This window comes from Perognathus longimembris, chromosome 14 (assembly GCF_023159225.1).
Source record: "Perognathus longimembris pacificus isolate PPM17 chromosome 14, ASM2315922v1, whole genome shotgun sequence".
Lineage (NCBI taxonomy): Eukaryota > Metazoa > Chordata > Mammalia > Rodentia > Heteromyidae > Perognathus > Perognathus longimembris.
Window position 1 is genome coordinate 42,004,717 of NC_063174.1, and position 23,567 is coordinate 42,028,283.

Below are 23,567 nucleotides of genomic sequence, written 5' to 3' on the forward strand. Positions count from 1 at the left end.
AGAGCCCTGGACTGAGGGTAACTGTCTCAAGTCACTGGACCTCTAGTCCTCTTCTCACATTTATCTCATCTGTAGTAACTTAAATGTATATAGACACATGCCTAGATGTTCATGATCAAACGTGGAAGCAGTATGTTTGTTTGGTTAGTTTTTGTTTTGTTTTGTTGGACAAGGTCTTGCTATGTAGCCCTAGCTGGCCTTGAACTGGTTATCTTCCTGCCTCCGCATCCTGAAGGCTGGGATTATAGGCCTGTGCTGCCACATGTGGTTTATGAAACATTTTGAGGGGGGCAGTACTGGGATTTGAATTAAGGATTATACTTTCTAGGCAAGTAAAATACACTTGAGCTATACTTCTAGACCTTTTTTGCTTTATGTTATTTTTCAGGTAAGGTCTGTGTGTGTGTGTGTGTGTGTGTGTGTGTGTGTGTGTGTGTGTTTTCAGGGACCAATCTTGGGCCTTGATTCTCCAACTCATATCTCCTTTCTTTATCTCCTGGGGTTACCGCTGTAAAGCACCATACATTGATTGAAATGATGTCTCACTACATGTTTTGCCTGAGCTGGCCTGTGGGATTAAAAATATGAACCACTGTGCCTGGGTATTTATTTATCTACTTACCTACTTATTTGTTTACAAATGGTTGAAATAGTCTCAGTAGCTTGAAAGGAAAACAATACGACTACCATCCATTTTCCTGGAAGGACTTTTACAATCCCATGTAAATGTTCAAATCTTACTATAATGAAGTTGGACCACTGTTACGCCAAACTGTGCTTTAATACCCGATCAAATACTCAAACCTTGGAATTCATTGTAGTGTGATGTGTGTGTCTCTCGCTGTGTGTGTGCTCATGTACATATAGGGGGATTTTTGCTGTAGTAGTATTTGTTGCACTTAGACTTCAAGTGATCATAGACGTGACTGTTCCTGGGGTAATCTATTCTTTTTAGCTGCTCAGGTGGAATTTCCTGCCAATGATGGACAATGTTCCCAGTCCTTGCTTTCTGAATGTTGGAAGTCCCCCTTCATACTAGATGGTCAACTATATGGTGGTGATTGCTGGAACTGGGATAACATATTTTCTCATGAAAGGAACATTCCCTGTGTGGATAGGAGGTGTTAGTGAAGCCCGGAAACTTACATAACTTCACATGTAGTTGAAACACTGCCTGTGTTTTATAGAAAAACTGTAAAATCAAGTAAGAAGTTGTACCACAAATGCTGGTGGCAGGGGTGAATACTGAGGATTGTCAACAGGACCTGTAGATATTTTTAGTGGCTTTCAATTGTTGATGCTCCTGGTTCTCAAGTATGGCAAATTGGATTTGCATTTATGACTTTCCCTTCTCTCTCCACAGCATCCTTATAATTTAACTCATCAGATGTGATTTTGCTCACAAATTGAACACAGTGAAAGAAGAAAGACATGTTCTTCTCTTGAGTTACTGGGCATGCATTGGAATGGGGCAAACAAAGAACCTGCTTGTGGGAGGCTTGTGGGAGGTCTAGGCTGCGTGTGTCTCTCAGCAGTTATTTGTGATGGGGGAAGGGAAGCACAAGAGAGTGGGCACATAGGGTCTGTACAGCTCACACTCCACTGACAGTGCAGATCCCCGAGCCCTCCTTGCGTCTAAAGTGAGCAAGAGTCATTCAGAATCAGCTGGTGAGCACCATTCCAACAGCCCAGGCCCCACGTGACTCCAAGATAGAATTGCTTTGTGGGCACAGGGAGTGATCTGCTTTCTCCAGCATCCTCTGGAGCCTAGATCTAGAACAACTCTAGATATAAATCCTGCAGCCTTTCACAGTATCTGGCCAACCTTCTCCATTCAGGAAGTGGGTGAGGATATGGGAGTGGGTAGATACAAGGATTGGGGAGCACCCCAAAGGGGAAAGATTGGATCTGGAGAAACAGAAGAGGACTTAGAAAACTTCACCTGAGATGCGAGCTGCACTTTGAAGGCAGCACCGTGTCCAGGTGTGGTGGCATACACCTAGCATTCTGAGTATACAGGAGGCTGAAGAAGGAGAGTTTAGTGTCCAAAGCCAGCCAGGGCAAAGATAGCAAGAGGCCCAGTATCAAAAACAAAACCAACGGGGCTGGGAATATGGCCTAGTGGCAAGAGTGTTTGCCTTGTATACATGAAGCCCTGGGTTCGATTCCTCAGCACCACATATAGAGAAAAGGCCAGAAGAGGCACTGTGGCTCAAGTGGTAGAGTGCTAGCCTTGAGCAAAAAAGCCAGGGACAGCGTTCAGGCCCTGAGTTCAAGCCCCAGGACTGGCAAAATAAATAAATAAAAATAAAAAATAAAAAAAACAAAAACAAAACCAACAAATGGGATGAGGGCATAGATCAAGTGGTAGAGCACTTGCTAGCATGCACAATGGTACCCCGGATTCAATGGGCACAATCTTTAATACTGGGGTGCGGGGTGGGGGCGTGGAGAGCAGTACCATACATGAAAAAGTTATCCTGTGATAAGCTAACAAGGCCTCAATGACTGAGTGGGACTTGGAAAAAGCAAAGAATTTGACATTATGTCTTCCCTGAAAGAGGAAGGTGGGAGGGGGATGAGGTCTGGTCATTTCCCCACACTGCCTACCCAGGACGTTGCATCTACCAGTGGGTTTGGCTAACATTAAAGCATATAGCATGGTTAAGTGGCACTGCAGAGTTGGTTAGGAGAACTCATATGCATACTAAGTGCACTCATGATGTTTCCAAATACTTGGCTTGGACAGATGAAGTTCTGATGAGGTCCATTTGAAAGTTATAATCAACTCATCCTTTCACTTCTTAAAATTTACCCTTGAATCATATCAGCCATGGGTCTAAATATGTGGTTTTGGCCTCCTGTGGTAATGCTTTTAATAAGCTCTACTTTGTTAAGAAGTCATCAACCTACATTGGGGAATGTTTTAAGAGACAATATTATGGGACTCCTTGTCATATTTACGGTAAAAGTATTGTTTCTTTTATGAGGATCAAGGGAAGAAATTTCTCTTAAGTCTTTATTCCAGGAAGAGTTGTGTTTCTCCTAAACACCTGGCTTTTATTTTATTGGCACTATAAACCATATAATAGACCACATCTCCCTCTCACCCCTCTGACTTTTTGCTTTATTTGTTAGGAAGAGCATCTTCAAATTTGCAGCTTTACTTTGAGCCAGGTGCATAACTGAAGGGTCACCCCTTAGCAATCTCATCTTATATTTTTCCTCTTGTTATTCCTTTTCCTTAGTTCTTCTTTTATCCTTGCTTTGCTTTCATTCTGCTGCAAGCATTATTTGGTGGGGGGGCAGCACTGAGGTTTGAACTCAGCACCTCACACTAAATTAATGCTCTACTATCTGAGCCACCCCTTCAGCCCAGCTTTTTGCTTGTAATTTTGGAGATGTCACTAGAAAATTTTTGTCTAGGCTAGCCTTGAACTGGAATCCTCCAAGTCTCCTGAGTAGCAAGGATTACACGGCTGGCTATATTGCATGCTTTTAAAAACACATTTAAAAATCATCTTAAATGATTTCTGGAACAAGGTGGTAAAATAAATAAGTATAGAGGTGGTGATGGGGCACTGGCTCCCCCAAATGCAGTTCCTAAGTGTGGTTGGGTGGCTTTGAACAACAGGCCATTCATAAGTACAGGAAATTTGCAAGACTGATGTTAGAAACTCTGGAAGTACCTGCACTATTTATAGTTGCATTTTAAAACAAATTCTTGAATCTGAGCAGTGAATATGTGCCATTCTAACTGGAAAGGTAATTATCAAATTCCTTAGTAGTCCATTTGGCTATGACATAGAAGCAACCCAAACTTTGGGGAGCAAGTGGCTCTGAGCAGAGCTGTTTTCTTTTCTAGGTTAATTCCTGTATGTACCTATTCAAAGATGAAAGCCCAAATGCTTAATCAAAACCACTGATCTTACAAATCCTCAGCCAATGTTGGACTAGATTTTTAACCACCAAGTACTAAGGAAAGCAAAGTGAAAAGGAATCAGACTGTTACACAATATGTATTGGACATGTTATTTTTTTTTTCCTAGTTAGCACTCAATCTTGAACCCTCTTGTTCTTCATTTTATCCCTTTCTCCTGAGTTGTGAAAAGAAACGATCTAAGGCTAGAAATGGCTCGAATGAGGCAAGGAGAGGGCTTTTTGTTGTTTTTAATCTCTCTCAATCTAAGTATTCAGAATTGGCCGAGGGTTCTTTTTTGCTTGACTCAGATGGAAATCTCAGCTAGGCAAAGTGCAGCTACCTGAGTGTCATTGGCTCAGAGCTTTTAGTATTACAGCTCTGGGGTTTAAGTGCTGGCAGCCCAGCACCTAGCAGCTAATGCTAACAGCGCACTGCAGGTAGCATTAGTGGCTGCTCAATTTACAATGGCTTTTTGGAGCTCTTCCAGTGACTGATGGCAATCATTCTCTACAGCTCTTCTGGGGTTCTTTGGCCTTTGCCCCACTTCAACTCCTACATCTTAGCTGTCTGTAGTTCTGGCCTTCTCAGGAGATCGGCCATCTTTTGCTGTCTCAGTTCTCTGAAGTCTGCTCCCTGCCGCCCTCTTAGAACTCTTTAGCTCCCTTTAGCCATGCTGTGTGCTGGCTAGTCATCCCGGGAATTGTCTGTTTTCTTTTGTGTTACCAGCTCAGTCTCCTATATCCATGATAAAAGACCACATTAGGCAATAAAACTATTAGGATTAGGCTTTATTGTGGCCTAGGCTGTAGCGCCAGAGAGCAGTGCACAAAACAGAGGTCTCTAAACAGACTCAAGTAGAGTGAGAAACATACTGCTTAAATAGCTAGCCATGTACATGTATGTGTACATAGCCTGCTATCTGCTGGATGCAAACTTTTAGTCACACCAGTCTGCCTGTCATGGGTAGAGGAGATGCTACTCTCTGACCTGACTGATGACATCAGCAAGATGTGTTGGCGCAAATGCAGCAGCTATTGGAAGGGTCATCTGATGCTATAATAGCCTCCAGTTTTTATAGGATGTCTGGAATAGTTGTGACTGAAACAAAATCTCCTGACGAATAGCTGTTCAAGTGATGTTTCCTTGAAACAGAAGCAGCACTTCTATGATGACCATAACAGGTGTAGCAGTTTCTGGACTGAAGTCTCCTTTGGGTATTGGTGGCTGGGTCAGAGTCTCCCTGAGCAGCTATGAGGCATTGAAAGTAGCCATTTCAGTCATGATGACAACTCCCCAGATCATGGAAGAAACAGTTGGTTGACTGACAGCCCGGAGTTTTCAAGAAGGAATAGGGGCTGAAGCTACAGTTACTTCCTTCTCTTAGGGAATTTTAGGAGTGGCAACAATATCACTTACAGTCTGCCAGTTCCAGAGACCACAGAGGTAACAGTAGCAGCTCCAATCTAGTCTCTGTACCTGTTAGGCCTGGTTTGTTGCTGTGTTCCATTCTGGCAGTTTCACATGATGGCTGAAGGCCAGGGAAGATCTGACAGCTGTCAGTTAAACAGCTCAACGTCTCACTTCTAACCATTTCAGTCATTTAAAGGAAAAGCAAATTCAAGAATGCTTGTAGCCTCCTGAAAAAGCTGGCTTAGCAGCAAGTTGCTGAGTATATTAAACAATTCTCTTAAAAAAAAGTGCTATAGCAAAGATCTAACATGAAATGAATAGTCTACTTCAGCACACTATCTAATGATTCTTAAATATTGCTTCCATTTAAGTAAGAGGAAATAGCTACATGGCGATGAGCCTTCCTGTTCCCAGATAACACAGAGTGGGATACAGTTTACTCCCCTGGGCTGGGCAGAAGATAGGTGTGACTAATGGAAGTGATCTACAGTCTTCCTGGGCCTGCTGCCCTTCCAGTTAAATGAGGAGGGGGGGAAATTTGGTCCTTGTTCTTTTGGCCGTTTGGCCAATGGTCTTTGCTGTCACTCGCTTCAAATCAAGGATGAAAAATAGACTTTCTGATGCACATATTAATAGTACAGAAAAATCAAAGGGGAGTTCAAAAATCCATTCTATTCATAAAGATTGAAAAAAACCCTCACAAATTACAAAATTCAAAATAACACTTCCCCCTAGTTTTTTAAAAATGATATATCGATTCAATAAATGAATGCATGCCTTTAAAAGTAAGCCGCAGAGATACTGTTGGATAGAAGAGATAACTTCTAATATAGCATAGTTTGATAGTTATGATTGGCACTAATTAGTTGTATATTTTAAAAGAATTTTCTATTTTGGACATTCCCAACACAGAGACATGATAAATGTTTGAGGTAGAGGATATGCTGTTTACTCTTATCTGACACATTATCCTTATCACACATTGTGTCATGTCATAAACTATCACCTGCAAAATTATTTTGCCAGTTAAAAAATTAAAAAATGTTACTATATTAAAATATATTATTAAAAGAAAACTCCTCAGAAACATAGCAATAAAATTCTAGAGGTCCCCGGCACTGGTGGCTCATGCCTGTAATCCTAGGTACTCAGGAGGCTGTAATCTGAGGATCTCGATTCAAAGCCAGTCCTGGCAGGAAGTTTGTGAGCTTCTTTTTTTAAATTTTTGGCCAGTCCTGGGCCTTGAACTCAGGGCCTGAGCACTATCTCTGGCTTCTTCTTGCTCAAGGCTAGCACTCTGCCACCTGAGCCACAGCGCCCCTTCTGGCCATTTTCCATATATGTGGTGCTGGGGAATCGAACCGAGAGCTTCATGTGTAGGAGGCAAGCACCCTTGCCACTAGGCCATATTCCCAGCCCCTGTGAGCTTCTTATCTCCAACTAATCACCAGAAAACTGGAAGTGGCGCTGTGGCTCAATGAGTAGAGCACTAGTCTTGAGCTGAAGAGCTCAGGGACAGTGTCCAGGCTCAGAGTTTTAGCCATATGACCGAAAAAAAAAATTCTAGACGTTTTTCAGCTCTGATCTGAATTTCTTACAATGTAAGCAAGTAACAGTATGGCTGGATGCTAAGTAGGGGGTCAGGTTATAGAGACAGTATGAAAACCAACTCATGCTTAGAAATGGCACTGTGGATCAAAGTGGTAAAGGACTAGCCTTGAGCAAAAGAGCTCAGGGACAGCACCCAGGCTCTGAGTTCAAGTCCATGACTATCAAAATAAAAAAAGTCATTCTCAGTAGAATTACTCTTGATGATTACTTCCTCATTAGCATAGACTATAGCTGGGCATGGTTGCTCACACTTGTAACCTCAGCACTTAAGAGGTTAACCTAGTAGAACTGTGTGTTTGAAGCCAGCCAGACCTACATAGAGAGACTCTGTCTTTAAAAAAATATGCTTTGCATAGCATTGTGGTCACAAAGTTGTTGCCTTGCATTTAGTGGCCAAGACATATGAAAAAAAAAATACATACCTTATACATCAGACTCCACTTCAAGGTGCCATAAGGTGCCATGTTTTGTGGAATTAAGACTTAGCTGTGGGAACCCCTGCCATCTTTGCTTATACTCATGGGGTGCAATGGTCTGGGTCTCATCTCCAGATAGACACAGTTCCCCAAGAGGAGACTGAGGGTCCCACACAGAAGTACTTACCCACACACATTTATTGTACCCCTGTCATATGAGAGGCATTGGGGCTAATACTGAATTTTGGCCTCTGTTCCAGGACCTTACAGTCTCAGAAAGACTAGTGTTCTTATTTGTAAGCAAAAATAGTGGTAGATTCTCCAAGGGGTAAAGGTAGAATTCTACATGGCTGTTCCTAAGGCCCGATGCAGGCCATTTTGAGGTCTCTCTGAAAAGCTGCTGTGTAAGTTAGAACTGGGGCACTAGAAGGTGTGAGCCAGAATCAGCTTGTAGGGGAGGGGAGAAAACACTACAGTCCGAAGGAAACCATTCATCTTACCCCTAGTCCAGGAAACATTGCCCCTTCACCCCCAACTACAGCCTGACACAAAGGGCAAGCAGAAGAAGCTTCTTTTGGCTAGGAATCAGCTTGCTGAGCCTCTGGGGGAGCCCTGTCCCTGCCCAGAGAGGGACTGTAAAGACAGTTCTGTGGCTCTACCCTGGGGACCCACCCCACAGGATGTGCAGACCTGGTGGTCCTCAAGTGTGGCTCCAGACCTTCCCAGCTAATTTCACCTCCCCAGAGCGTGTCTCCAGCGTGGCTCGGCTCCCAAGCTGGGCGCCCGCCAGTCAGTCTGGCCTGGGAAGGAACTATTTTGGGAATTTTTATGATGGAACAATATTTTTTGGGTAAACACATGGAGAGCTGTTAAGCAGGGAGGCTCACCCCTAGCTCTTGGTTCACCTTTCTCCACGTGGGAGTGTCACAGAGGTAGCACTGTCAAATGAGGAGAGTACACTTCTACCCATTGCCCTACACACACCCCATCATTCTTCCCAATGGAGAAGGCTGCCTCCCCCCATCCAACACCCTGCCTTAGATTCCTTGAAAACAACACCCTTAGTAGAGCTTTGGGGGTTGGACCTAACTCCATTAACCCCTTAGGGGCTGAGGCTGGACTAGATTCAGAATGTTAGTGTTGAAGGACACCTCCGAGAGCATCTGTTACCTCCCTTCCTGTCCCTTCCACCAGTGAGGGCACCAAAACCCAGAGAAGTCTGCTTTCTCAAGGTCACAAATCTCATCAATTGTAAATAAGACTGGAAATGTAGGTGTTAGTCTTCTGGCCCTGTTCTTCCTTTAGAAATAATAAGCCAAGATAATCATGAGCCTACCAGCCATACACTCATAATAAACCATGAACATGCATAGACCCTATTCTCCATCTCCATCCATATTTGAGGGAACATTCCTGCCAAGGACCCGTCTTCTATCCTGGCTCTGATCCCACTCTGTTTCCAGCTCCCTCAGGATGGAGACTTCATCCTCCCAGAGGTGTTTGCCTCTGATTGGCTGCTGGGAAGTCTGTGACTTTCTTGGTGTTGGAAGACAGTCCCCACCCATTCTTCTACAGTCCTACCATCTCTTCAATTCAATGACCCCAAGGCCACCACAGCTGCTCGGGCCTGATTTTCTCAGATTGACCATGGTCAGGTTCTCCTGTTTGCACTAGATAATTAAGAGTTTATATACACCCACTCTTTGCTGGTGGAGCAAGGAAGCTACTGTAAAGAGAACAGTCATTGCTGTCTTACTGAGCGCCCCATGAGCTCTTGTAGACATCTTTTCATTTCGTATTCATAACAGCCCTAGTGGGAATTTATTTATTTGCTTACTTATTTACTTATTTGAGATGGAGAGACTCTTGCTATGTTGTCCAAGTTGGTTGCAAATTCATCCACTCAAGTCCATGAAGGTGATCCTCCTGCCTGGAATGATCCTCTTATCTTAGCCTCTCCAGTAGCTGGGACTACAAGTATGTACTGCCATACCCAGCAAAGCAGGGATTATCTGTCTCATGCTACAGATGAAAACACTGAGCACCAGAGAAGTCAAATGTTACATGCCTAAGGGGTAAATGCTGGAATTAGGATTCCTTTAGTTGTGCATGGATTGAATTCCACAGATCTCCTCACCACACCATCCACTACCAGGTATGAGGCAGTCTAGTCAGAAAGATGAAATGTTGGGACTGAAAGGGAAATATTTCCTAAATTCTGACAGGAGTCTGACAGTATGTCTTAGAGAGACAAAATCTTAGCTTGAGGGGTAGAAAGCCTATCCCAGCTGTGAAAGGGATTTGTCTTCACTATGTACCTGGGAAGTCTGGGGCTTCCGCTGGCTGTAAGGACAACTGAATCCAGGGCACAGTATTTCTCCTTCTCTTGACTTTGCTTATCTTTATTCTTCAACTAGGCTTTCTTGACATTATGGGGTCAGTGATTGCTAGCTGGCCCAGACTTACACTCTCCTGGCAGTAGGGGGCCATTTTCTTTCATAACTTGGGTGCTAAGATCCAGGAAAGAGTCCAGTGGGCTGGCTTAGGTCATGAACCCATCTCTGAACCAATCATCTCTGAGCCAATCATCTCTGAACCATTTGCCCAGAAAACTCTAGATGTGAGGAATCATGATGTACCACAGGGGATGTGCGCCCTATAGGAACAAAGAGCTTCAATACCTGGTGAGAAGGAGCTTTGACATTTAGAAAGACAGAAGCAACAGATTCCCTCTGGCCTTAGGGACTGGGAGAATACTGGCACTTGATGGTCAGAGGGAAAAACTAAGAGGCAGGGTTATTTAGGAATAACAGTGTTATTCCTAGGGTTGGTAGAGCTCTAGCAAGTGAGCAAGTGTTAAGTACCAAGTTCAAGTCCTGGTTTTTTGTTTTTTTTTTTTCCTTGGAATTTTCAGTTTATTCCTGAATGTTTTACAAACATGACACTTAGGTATCCTGGTCTACTCTCCTTAGAAATAAATAGGCAGAAACACCCATAATCCTTCTCCATTCTAAGACTACCATATTGAACAGGCTACTGCACAAGAGTATGTCATCCACAACCCTTCCTTTCCCCATGATTTCTTTCTACTTCTTATCCAGTAAAAAATTAATAGACACCTCTGCTAAGATGTCCTTGTGAAGAAATCACAAACATGTACTACCAATACTGTCATCACCACCACCCATTCCTGTACATGACCAATTGATTACAGCAGTCTCCTTTTGTGTTCTCAAAACGCTTAAAACTTTTTAGTCTTATTTGACACTGATAAGCCAGAGGTGATTGTTGACTAAATACCTTCTACATGGAAGGAGAATTAAAGTCAGAGGGCCACAGCTGGCAGTGTGATTATCTCAGAAGAGATTCTAAGATCAGCAAAGTCATCCTGAGTCCTAAATCGAGTTCTGAGATCCTTCTCCCAGGTATTTAGAATACCACTCAAAGCTGGGAACAATCTCTCCGGGATACTAAAGGAATAGAGCAAGATTGGGGTTTGATCTCGCAGCCATGACATCCGGGCAGTGAATACTCGTAATGGAGTCAGGGCTAAACAGTTGTCATCAACTTGGTTCACATGAAAAGTATAAGAGACAGGGTAGCCCAAGAGGATGCCAAATACAGTACAGAGATTCCACTGTGAGGAATGGAGCCTGCTGTGGGAGGCTGCTAAGGATGGGGTTTTCTGCAGCCCCTGCAGATGTGTGATGATCTCGGTCACAAGAGCCTTCACATTCTGAAGCTGGTCCAAGGAACAGATAGAAGGGTGAGGCTGGGAACTGGAAACATCCACGAAGGCTATGGTCCCAAGGAGCACCTGCTCCAAATGCTGACATGCTTGCTTAGGATCCACAATTAGGCTGTTCTCTCCAATGTCAAGAATGTGAAGTCCTGAGGCCAGGAAGCCCAGTTCCTGCAGCTTCTCCAAATAGCTCTGAAGCACCAATACTCCTGCAGAGTTGCAATCATAAAGTACAGCAGGCTTCAACCCCTGGACCACAGCCAGTACCTCTCCAGCTAGATGGAGACAGGTAGATCGAGGTAAACCCTTTCTCTTTCCCATGCCCAAGGTCTGCTGTGCAGCTGCCACCAGCAACTGAGGGCACAGTGTTGACATGGTGTCTGGAAGCACCATCAAGCATGGTCTCCTTGGCTAGACAGTTTCTTTTTCTGGGTCCCAACCCTTGAGGAAGAGCCGCAGGTCTGAGATTAGAGATTAGTTAAGGAGGCCGCGATCCTTCTCGCCGACGTTCGGCCTGCACTTCCGCTGCAGGGTCACGGGCTCGGGAGCTCCTTCCGGTGTCCTGCCTGCGGGCCCGGAAAGGCAACCAGTGGCCGGCGACCCATCACAACACTGGGAATCCCGCCCGTGCGACCTCCCCGGCAGCCACCTTAGTTCCGGAACAACCTGCTCAGCTCCAGGTTGGCGAAGTAAACCTGAGGCAAATGAGCACCCAAGCCCGCCCCCGCCCGGCCAGGCCCGGCCAGGCTCGGCCAGGCCCGGCCTCTACCCTCTCCCGTCAAGTCCTGGTTTTGAAAAAAGAAAAGAAAAAGAAGAAGAATACTGATGTTAGCGATAACAACAGGCAACATTTATTACTTTGGAGCTTATAAAGCCTTCTTCATATTCCTTATACAATCTTCATCTGGTCTTGAGGGGGAGGCAGGGCAGGTGCGTTGACTAAGGAGATGGGTTTGACTGGCAGGTGGCAGCTTGGATCTCAGATGGTAATCTATAGCTACTCTCTCCCAACGGTTGTTCTCTGAATCCTGTTTCAGGAAAGAAGACATGTTGAGTGTGAAGTGCCTGGTGTCCTGAAGCCAGATGGTCCTTTGGGTGACAGACACAGCTGAGCACGCCACCTTGGGGTCCTTTAGCCAGGCTTAAGGGTCATGTGCTCAGGGACCTTGTCTGTCCGGTTTACTGATCTATGTTACTTCCAAGATGGTACCCAGGAAACCAGAAAGCAAGACGAGCCAGTGAGTGCCAGGTGAGGGGCTGAGTCTTTACTGAGGAAAGGGGCAGGAGAGTCTTGTTACATTCCTTTGGAGGGTCATATTCAAATGTGGGTGTTTTCTTCTCATGGCACAGAAACAGGAAACTAGGCATCTGGACATACTCAGGGGCAAGGGGGTGCTGGGTGTCCTTGTGTCCAGCACCAACTGGAGTTCTGTTATCACGCGAGGCAGGCATGGCTACAGGTGAGCACACAGCACACTTCTACATGGAAATCATGGTGAGCCATGATTCATTGATTCATGGTTCATTGGTTTCCTGACATTTGAACCCCTTAGAGCTCCTAGCCAGGGAGCTCTGATACGCGTGGACACAACAGTGCCAAGGAGGCCTGGTTATGATCCGTACTGAACGGCACTCAGGACCAAAGGGGGGAAAAACATGCTCAGAAATCAGCCTTGCCAGGTGGGAACCTCTCTATGAAAAGACAAAACCTAACGGGGATGTGTTCACCACAGAACAAAGCAGGAAACCAACAAGTAGCGAGGTAGCCAACCATAGACACGGACCCCAGGCACCGGTGTCCCTTCCAGGGACTGGGCACCTGAAGACAACATGGAAATCCTTAGACTGTTCTGCAGACCAAGCAGCAGACCAAGGACTGAGCCTTAAGAAGTTGGGGGAGAAGAGGAGGAGGAGCCCAGAGGGCAGCAGAGTGGACCTCTTTCCCCTTCTTGCAGCTGGGCACAGCAGTGGAAGCCATGTGAGGATGGTAGTCACCTTTGTGGCTTGCACATCCACCTGCCAGTGACGTCCTTTAGGCCTCTCTAGCATAAGCGCTTAGTCCACGCTGAAGTCTGTGTGGTGGAAGAAACCCGGGGAGGCTAGTACTTTGGTACCTGGTGTTGGTCAAGTCATGTCTTTCTGTTGCCATATCTGTCAGACACTGCTTCTTTCCCTAGCTCCACAGGGGAGCATCTAAGAGCTTTGGACCTGAACAGAATTTGTGGAGTGCCGTAAGCAAGGTCAAGGTGTGTGGAGAGCACTTTCGGAGGGAGGGAGTGCTAATCTCCCATTACTCCGCGCTGGTGAGTAGCTGGATTTACCCGCTGGTCCAGCCAGTCACAACCAGGTGGGCCCCATGGCTGTTCACAATTCTTCCAACCTTCTTGGTGCTCAGAAAACATGGAGTTTGTCTTGGCTGTAATGAAGTAGGCCTAAGGAAGTGATCTGGGTTAAAAGCTTTTATGCAGTTTTAAGTATGGGACATGCTGAACTTAGTTGAACCTCATTAAAAAGCTATGGTGGGGCAAGTGTTTATATTTCACATTTGCAATGTTTGAATGTTTAAATTCGCATGAAAAATGTAAGCACTGAGGTGTAATAACTCACAGAGTCTGGGCCCCTATTTCAGGATGAAGCATATCCTATGGTGACAGTAGTGTTGACAGAACACATTTGCCCAGACCAGCTTCCCCGGCCCCACAAGACCTATGAGGGATTTCCACTCTGCTAACTCAACATTGACACCATTTGGCTTGTGTGTGTGTGTGTGTGTGTGTGTGTGTGTGTGTGTGTGTGCCCGTGCATGTGCATGCCAATATTGGGGCTTGAACTCAAGACCTCATGCTCTTGCTTAACTTTTTCACACAAGGCTGACACTCTACCATTTGAGCCGCCACTCCACTTCTGGCTTTGTGCTAGTTAATTGGAGGTAGGAGTCACAAATTCTATCATGGCTGACATCAAACCATGAGACTCAGATTTCAGCCTCCTGAGTAGCTAGGATTATAGGTGTGAGCCACTGGTGCCCAGCCATTTAGCATTTCCACCGCCCCCCCCCCCCCCCCACAGCCCAACACTGTATTCAACACACAGCTGGCTGATTTGTGACACATAAAGGACAGAGCCTGTTTGGGGGTAGGCTGGCAGAAAGGAGAGCTTGAGGGTCTCCTGGGGAAACTGAATAAAGAAGGAAGAAAGGGAAAGATCTGGGAAACAACTTTTTAAAAATATCTCATAGGACTACAGTAAGAAAAATTGTATCAATCACTTATTCTATTAATTTAATAACAACAAAAGCTGGTGTTCTACTTTTCTGCTTCAAGATGTCTTATTTCTTTTTGTAGGCTTTTTGTACCCACCAGGTTTGTTTTAAGCTATTTGAACTACTGGCCTAAAACTTTAAGCTAAATAGTCTCTTACTTTGTAAGGAAAAAAAAAAAAAGTATTGTCTACTCAGACCTAGGTCCTCAGACAAAGTCCTCACCTCATATAACACAGCTGTTTAAAATGACAGTTGACTGGGAACAGTGGGCCAGGCCTATACCTGCAGCTACTAAGGAGGCAGATTTGGGGAGGATTGTGGTTTGAGGAAATTCTATGAACAAAGTTCATAAGACCCCATCTCAATCAATAAAGAGCTAGGGGAAGTAGTGTGTGCCTATCATTATGAAAAGTATATATAGGATGATTGCAGTTCAATTTGGTTGGGACAGACTATTCAAAAGACAATAGAAGGGAAAAGGGCTTGGGATATGGCTTAAGAGGTGGAGTTCCTGCCTAGCAAACCCAAGACCCTAAGTTCAAGCCCTAGTACTGCCCAAAAAAATACATATCTACGTACCTGTGTGCATGTATGCATAAATGAAGAAACAACTACACATATAAATAAAATAAAATGGATGAGAATGGAATTGCCATCTGATCTAGCAACTCTGTGTCAAACACCCAGAACAAATGACTTTGAATACATGTGTACATGAATCGAAACATCACCTGGTATCCTTTAAATGCATAGAATTTTATGTATCAGTTTAAAAATAAATTTACAGAACAAATAAATCAATGGGAAGCAATCATCTGACCAGTTGGCTCTTGTGCCTTAGCCACTCCAGTCCATACACAAGAGGCCCATCTTCCTGTGCCAAGACAACTGGGAGTATCCTTGGTGATGGAAACTTCAGCAGCTTGCTGGTGGAAATGGAAAGGCCTGACGGGCCCACTTGAGGTGTGGCTCTGGGATGTAACTTTGGAATCCGAGAGTTCTGAGTGTTTACAAACTTTACAAATACTTCATTGAAGAACTGCAAGCACATGGTTAGAAAACTAATGATACGGAAGGGCTTCTGTTCAAAAGCGGGTCTCCCATTCTTTTCCTCTTTGAACTCAGCTTGGCTTCCTGCAGACCGTGGCCATTTTCTCCATGGTCAGGGCTGCCGGTTTGTTGCAGTGCCTCTAAGCAATGTGTTAGTACAGCCATCCTTGGTGTTCATAGGGGTTTGATAGTCCCCAAAGGTACCAATATCCTATCCAAGGAGGCTCAAATTCCTTATCATCTATACTTTACTCCTCTTGTATGCTTTTTATGTTTTGTTTCATTCTGTTCTGTACTGTTTTGTTATGAGACAGTCTTGCTATAGAGTCCAGACTTGCCTCAAGCCCAGGATACTCATTGGTGTCAAATAAACTAAATAGGAGTGACATTTTCCCAAACTCCCTCTCCTGTTCAGTTTTAAGTTAGGGTTAGTGATGGTGCACATTTGAAAGGCAGAAGTGAAGCAACTGAGACTTTTAATCTGCATGTTGGCATAGACCATGCGCCATTGTGAGTTGTGTGAGCATCATTGACATGAAGCTCACTGGGCTGATAAGCTTCCTAGAGCTCCTCCTCCTCCTCCCCGTCCTCCTCCTCCTCCTCCCTCCTCCTCCTCCCCGTCCTCCTCCTCCTCCTCCCTCCTCCTCCTCCTCCTCCTCCCTCCTCCTCCTCCTCCTCCCCGTTCTCCTCCTCCTCCTCCTCCTCCTCCTCCTCCTCCTCCTCCTCCTCCTCCTCCTCCTCCTCCTCCTCCTCCTCCTCCTCCTCCTCCTCCTCTGCTTTTTGGTGGCTCCTGGGCAGCACAGCAACACGATGGGCATACCAGCTTACCCACATCACGCATACCATGGAGACTGGGGGCGGAGACAGATGCAGATTTCACTTGGTCCTGATGGGCTCCAGATTGTCCTTCATCACTTCTAGCTGTGTTTCTGACTTCAGGCCCACTTCAGACACATCTTCCATGACTCTATAACGAGGCCTCATAACTGCATGAAATCCAATCCCTGTAATAGTACCATTTTTCCCTGAATTATAATTGCTACAGTCTTTTTTTTTTGTCAGTCCCGGGACTTGAACTCAGGGCCCAAGCACTGTCCCTGAGCTCCTTTTGCTCAAGGCTAGCACTCTACCACTGGAGCCAGAGTGTCACTTCTGGCCTTTTCTGTTTATGTGGTGCTGAGGAATAGAACCTAGGGCTTCATGCATGCTAGGCAAGCACTCTACCACCAAGCCACATTCCCAGCCCTGCTACGTCATTTGTAGTTCCTCTGTGGATATCTTCGTTCATTAGTGTTTAATCATTCTTGGCTCCTTACTCTGTAAGGTAAGCTATTAACACTAACACCCTTGTCTCCTCTTATTTTTTTTTTGGCCAGTACTAGGCCGTGAACTCAGGGCCTGAGCACTGTCCCTGGCTTCTCTTTGCTCAAAGCTAGCACTCTGCCACTTGAGCCACAGCGCCACTTCTGGCCATTTTCTGTATATGTGGTGCTGAGGAATTGAACCCAGGGCCTCATGTATACGAGGCAAGCACTCTTGCCACTAGGCCATATTCCCAGCCCGCCTTGTCTCCTCTTTATCATCTATTTATTTTTACATTGCAAAGCATTCTGTCCTAAAGCCATAGTGAACTTTCCCCCCCTTGACTGTGGTCTATTCTAAAAGGTGAAACCCATCAACCACTCTCAGAAAAACATTTAGTGTATATTGTATGGGTAAATGAGCATAAGGCTTGGTGATGGGTGTGTTACTCAAAGAACAACATTCTTAGTCCTAGGATGGAAGATACTTTATTGTTTTATGCACCACCATTAGCCCAAGTGCATCTTACCTCTTATGTTGTTTCATTTTGGGACTGTGACATTCTTGCTAATGCTTTGTTTTTCCTAGAGTTTTTGACTGCCTTCTTTTTTCTACTCAGGCAAAGAAAACTAGGTCCCATCATGTCTCAATTACCACTTAGTTTCTTATTCATTTTATGTGTTGCTTGGAATCCATTCTACTCTTCTAGGAGATATTCTCCTTCAGACTTATGGACATGGATTTCATTTTAGGCTCACCAAATAGCTTTTGCTCTAGGACTTTTTCTGCACTCCCCCCCCCCCCACCCCTGCCTGCCAATTCTTGGGCTAATCCTATCATCTGTATTTTCCTATTATCTTTCAGTGCCCTTAATGTCCACTCTGGTTTTGTTGGCATGCATTCTTATTTAGTGTATCCAAGAAGCATGCCACAAGAGGTAAATAACAAATACTCTGGGTATTTGTTATTTAAAACCTGTGTGAGCTGGGCACCAGTGGCTCACACCTGTAATCCTAGCTACTCAGGAGGCTGAGATCTGAGGATCATGGTTCAAAGCCAGCCTGGGCAGAAAAGTTCTGTGAGACTCTTATCTCTAGTTAACCACTCAAAAACTGAAAGCATAGTTGTGGCTCAAGTGGTAGAGTGCTAGCTTTGAGCAGAAAGAAGCTCAGGGATAGTGCCCAAGCCCTGAGTTGAAGCCCTACAATCGTCAAAAACAAAAACAAAACCCCCCACAAAAACCTGTGTGATTTTGGCAACTTCTCTTTTCCTGTCTTGTCCTTTCCTCCCTTACCCTCCCCCTTCCTCATCTCCCTTCCTCTCCAGCCCTGTCCTCTTTTCCCCTCGCCTCTGCTCTCCTCTTTTCCCTTCTCCTTCCCTGCCCTCTTTTCTCCTCCTTTCCTCTCATCTCCCTTCCTCTCCTCTGTGTGTGTGTGTGTGTGTGTGTGTGTGTGTGTGTGTGTGTGTGTGTGCGCTGGTACTGGGACTTGAACTCAGAGCTTCAACTCTCACTTTGCTTTTTCATTCAAGGCAGACACTCTGCCATTTGAGTCACACCTCCACCTCCAACTTTTTGGTGTTTAATTGGAGATAAAAATCTCACATAATCTCCTGCCTGGACTGTATGTAAACCATGATTCTCAATCTCAGCCTTCCGAGCAGCGAGGATTGCAGGTGTGATCCACTAGTGCCCGGTACATTTGGGCAAGTTCTTCATCTCTGTTTTTGGCTTTCCTCAAGTACAAAAGGGAAACGATGTCACATACATCACAGAACCACTGTCAGGATTATACTTGATAACATGTGTTATCTTGGTTCTTGGTGCTGACCCAGTTGTACTAAACTAATTAAGTCTCTCTTTTGCTAAGAGATCCTGAAGTATTCCTATTGCCTGTAGAACAAAGTTTAAAGATGCATGGCCTAGGTCTTCTATCATTAGATCCCAGTTGGCTTTTCAGATTTATTTCCTGTTCTCTTTATGCACCTTATGACTGTTAAGCCCTTCTCCCTGCATACCTATTACCTTCTAGTCATTAGAGATGGACTCTTTGTGTTCTCTTTCCCTTTCCTATAAAGCTTGTATGTCCAGACTCGATGTCCCTTCCCTGGTGCTCCCTCCTCCATCTATCCTTCTCTGACCTCCTGTTACCAGAATCCCCATCTCTCCTCCAACTTGCCTCCTCTCTACTGAGCATTACAGTTGTGGCCACACACTGGGCAGGCAGCCAGGGGATGGATGGGACTTTCTCAATGCTTCCTCGCAGCTGGGGCAGCCACAGTGTTGAATGATTCTCTTTTTTTGCAGTCTGGGCAGCATCCAGGAGGCCTCTAGGCAACGTTTTCAGAAAACCAAAAAGCTATTGCTTCCTTCCTCTCTCCTGCCAGTGCAGATTTCCTCCCCACAGAAGAATCTCCCACCCATACCCCAAGTAGGGGTCAATTTGTTTTCAGGGAAGCCACTGGGGAAGTATTCTGCCATCAATTATCTCTCTCCTAGGATTTAGTTAAAGGAACAAAATGTACACACTCATGGAGGAACACCATATCAAGTATGACTTATTAGTAGTACTAGCAACTGGTCACTCACTCACTTGTGTACTTATTCATCCATTTGATCAATTATTCTATAAACATTTTAGCTGTCTGGCCCTGTGGAGGGCTTGGGGACACAGAGGGGAAAGACATAAGGCCTGCCCATGGGGAAATTATAACTTGTTCTCCATCCATGAAATCCAGCAAGGAGCAAGAAGCATGTGAGCAGGAGCACCCGAGGACAGCAATGGTGAGAGATGGGTATGTGGACTGGGCTGGTGCAGGGGGAGACTATGAAGTCCTGGGTGAAAGAAGTTCCACAGAACAGTGAAGAGCCTGGGACCATTTCCTGTGCCTCACAGTTTATCTCCCAGGAACAAATGCAGGGAGCCTTGTCAGCTAACTGGCTGGGCAGGAAGGAAGAAGTCTGAAGGGAGATGCTACAGGCTCTGAATGCAAGGTTCAGCTCCATCCTTTTCATGATCTGTGTTCTCTCCTGATCCAGGTGAACAACTCCCCAAGTGGTACCCAAGGAAGCCACAGACAAGGGACACTCCCTTTCCCCACTTGGTCCCCTTCCCAGAAATTTCGTTTCATTCCCGGCACCAGCCTCATAGGCATGCAGGAAGAGTGATGGCTTCAGCCAGTGCTCATCCCTGGCCTTCTTCTTTGGAGCCAGTCTTGGTCCCTACCATGGCCTGACGCAAAGCCCCCAGCCCCGAGGAGCCGTGTATCTCTGAGTAGATTCTGTAATTGGTCACATCTGAGACAGCTCCACAACAGATGAAGTTGCTTTTGTAGCTAATGGGAGGGACCAAGCGATGGGGGAAGCAGAGGTCTTCATGTGACAGGCCATCTTGCAGCTTAGATCAATACATTGTTCCCTGGTCCTTTTCAAAAGAAATCTTGACTAATGTGGAGCTGTGGGTCATGGGGGGGCTTCAGTGGGTTAGGGCGCTGCTTGAAGCCTGGCAGTGCTCACAGGCCCAAGTGCTCTTTACCCTTGGTCAGAGCCAGCTCAGGGTCATTTAGGGCTCAGGTTATGGGAAGGTTGGGACTCCAGTCTTGTTAGTGGGCTTCTGTTCTCTCTGTACTGTGCTGGGGGAAGGCCATCGAGGAAGCTCGCCCAACATTCAAACACAGACTGCAGGTTCTTATAACAGTGAATCCTTGGAGGCAGCCAGTCTGCCTGTTCATTTTACAAGGGGTGGACAGCAAAGCACAGAGCTCTCTTATCTACAAAGATTGTACCTGGGTTGGGGTCAGAGTCCAGACACCCCCACTGAAGATCCAGAGATACTTTTGCTTATACCAGGCATAGCTTTTCTTTAGGAAACGTGTATACTTCAATGAAAGTGCAAAAGGAAGAGAGCAATTAGCTCTACAGACCCATATTATTATAGTGTTAAGTTGGAGTGCTAGCCTGCAGGCTGGGAGTCTCCCTGATTCTCCCATGCATACCACAGACTTTGTTTATGCCTGACTGTCTGTCTCTTTTCTCTTTAGCCAGGCATCGGACTTAGAATCAGAATCTAGAAACCTGACGTATTTATAGGATATTTATCATGTCTATGAGGAAGATCATGAGGGCTTCAGAACAACCCTAAAAGGTGTGATTATTATTATTGTTATTATTATTTTGTGTCAATACTGGGGCTTGAGCTCAGCTCATTCAGCTTTTTCTGCTCATAGCATATGCTATACCACTCTTTCTCCTTCCTTCCTTCTTTCTTCCTTCCTTCCTTCCTTCCTTCCTTCCTTCCTTCCTTCCTTCCTTCCTTCCTTTCTTTCTTTCTTTCTTTCTTTCTTTCTTTCTTTCTTTCTTTCTTTCTTTCTTTCCTCCCTCTTTCTCTTCACCCCCCCTCCCTTTCTTTTTTTCTGGTTATATGGAGGTAACAGTCTCTTGGATTTGTTTGCCCAGGCTGGCTTCAAACTGTGATCCTCACATCTCAGCCTCTTGTGTAAGTAGGATTATAGGCATCAGTCATCAGCAGTGGCTTTGAGAGGTCTTCCAATCCCTTGAGATAACAATAGATGAAACAAATGGGGTGCAGAGGGTAATTGCTAACTCTTGCACAACCAGTTGGTGATGGGTAGTGGCTCGAAGTCATGTCTTCTGACACTGAATCCTGTTCTCTTTTTCTTCTATCCCACAGGGGAATGTAAAAAAAGTGCTTTGAAAACTGAATAGTGAGTCTATGACATGATATGATATGATGCGATGCAATGTGATGTGATATAATAATACACAATGCAGTATGATATGATGTGATTTGATAGGACAGGATTTGATATAAAAATTACAAACACTGTTGCTACCACGCCCATCATCACTACTGCCACAAACACTACAACTCTCCCTAGTGACCACCACTCCACCGCCACCACCATCACCACCAATACCATAACTATGAATCCTCATGGGCAGCACCATTGCCATTGCCAAGGCCATCTCCTGCACTGCTGCCACTGTTTCCAACGCCTTCCAAGCTAAACCTCCAGGCTGCTTTTCCTCAAGCTCCCCACTCTTCCACACTTACATGGCTGGCATGGAGTCTGTTGTTAATCCAGACCTTTGCTGCTGAAAAAGGTGGTTCTGGCAGCAATAGCAGCCCTGGGAGATTGCTAGAAAGGTATGCCCTGAGTCATTACCGCCATGTGAACCACAATTTCCATTGCACAAGACACTGAAGTGGTTCACAGGCAAACTGAGGCACGGAAGGTGCTCTTGTGTGGCTCTGAGGAAAGACAGAATCCTAGTGATGGTTTTAAGCTTAAGGTGCCAGCCCCAATACCTGTGCGTGTGCACGTGCACACAGACACACACACACACACACTAATGGTAAGAGGAAGAAGACATGGTCTAGTTCAACTGTGCTGGCATGTCAGACCAGTGTACCATGGAATGCCATGCACACAAGAATAAGAAACTTAATTTGGAGAAAGGGACTGGAGAAGAGCGGAAATCAGACCCAAACTTGAACATTCTGAGACGGGAAAAATTTCACAAGTAATTTGGGACAGTTAAAAAGTGAAAGTTTTTTAGGTTAGCAGCCTGATGTGTGTGTGTGTGTGTGTGTGTGTGTGTGTGTGTGTGTGTGTGTATACCCACTTTTAAAAAGAAATTTTTCTATATAAAAAGAGAGAAAGGAACTTTTCCAACACCTTTCATAACCTTATTTCATTAGGCAGTTCCCTGAATTCATTAGCACATCAGGTAGGGCATCTTTGTTTTAAGCAACTCAGCTCCCAGGATAGCTGAGGGGATTTTGCAGGACCAGCTTGCTTGTCAGAGAGAGCAGGCCTCTGGCCTGTAAATCAACTTGTGTCAGTCAAATCATTGACATTTTTTATTTGGAGGTTGAAGTAGGGACCCCCAAGCTCCTGACATCAGAAAGAATCGGACCCAAGGACCATTTGTGGGCGTCTGATTTATGTACAAGTTTCCAATGCTCAGTGGTTTCCTTACATAAGGAGGAAGGGAAAGAAGGAGAACATCAACCTGATTTAGAATCTCTTCCCCAGCTATTTTGAGCCGTGTGGTCAAACCTCAATGGTTGAATACCACAGAGGGATGAGATGCTCAAAAAAAAAAAAGGTTAAAAGGTTTAATCTTTGGATGCCAAGCTTAAAGTGAAATCATTTTGATAGGCCTTCAAAATGGAATGCATTCTTCTTTGTTTTATTTAGCAGATGATTTGGAACACGAGTTAGCCTTTTTCATTTTTAATTTACATAGGGTGCTTACCACAGTCTTCTATCCCCTTCGAGTCGTGTGTGTAGGATAACTTGATTCTTCCTGAATAGGTCTAGGATGCTGTATGTGACTGTCCTTCAGTGTCTGAGGATGGAGGGTTCCAGAATCTCATCAGCATCCTAAGGATAATGGAAACTGCCAGTGCTCAAGTCTCTTGTATAAGATGGCATCCTATTTCCATATATTCTATACACATCCTAAGGTACACTTTGAATCTCTTTCTACGTTACCTATATTACCTAAAATGATATAAACATTACACAAATAGTTATTATGTTGTATTGTTTGAAAATAATGATAAGAAAAAAATTGCATCTGTGTATACTCGGTACAGATGCATTGTTGCTTTTTGGCCACTTTTTGTTTTTTATTTTTTCCCCCCCTCATTTATGGTGGTTGAATTCACAGATGCAACATGGATACAGGGAGCTGAGTCTGCTGAATTTTATACAATTGAAGTAGGAAAAAGGTAGTCGACTTTTGGATTCATGTAAAGATTTTGGGAGTTGGAAGCTATCAGTCCTATCTTGACAAGAAGAAAAATGCTGAACACACTGAAAGTC

At 44.9% G+C, this 23,567-nt stretch overlaps 1 protein-coding gene across 1 annotated transcript; it reads right to left on the reverse strand.

The window, feature by feature from the left end:
- Nucleotides 1-10,612: 10,612 nt before the first annotated feature.
- On the reverse strand, nt 10,613-11,722 carry LOC125363231 (UPF0739 protein C1orf74 homolog). Its single transcript, XM_048362311.1, has one exon. The coding sequence runs from the start codon at nt 11,492-11,494 to the stop codon at nt 10,685-10,687; it is 810 nt and encodes a 269-aa protein (XP_048218268.1). The 5' UTR covers nt 11,495-11,722; the 3' UTR covers nt 10,613-10,684.
- Between the last annotated feature and the right edge of the window lie 11,845 nt (nt 11,723-23,567).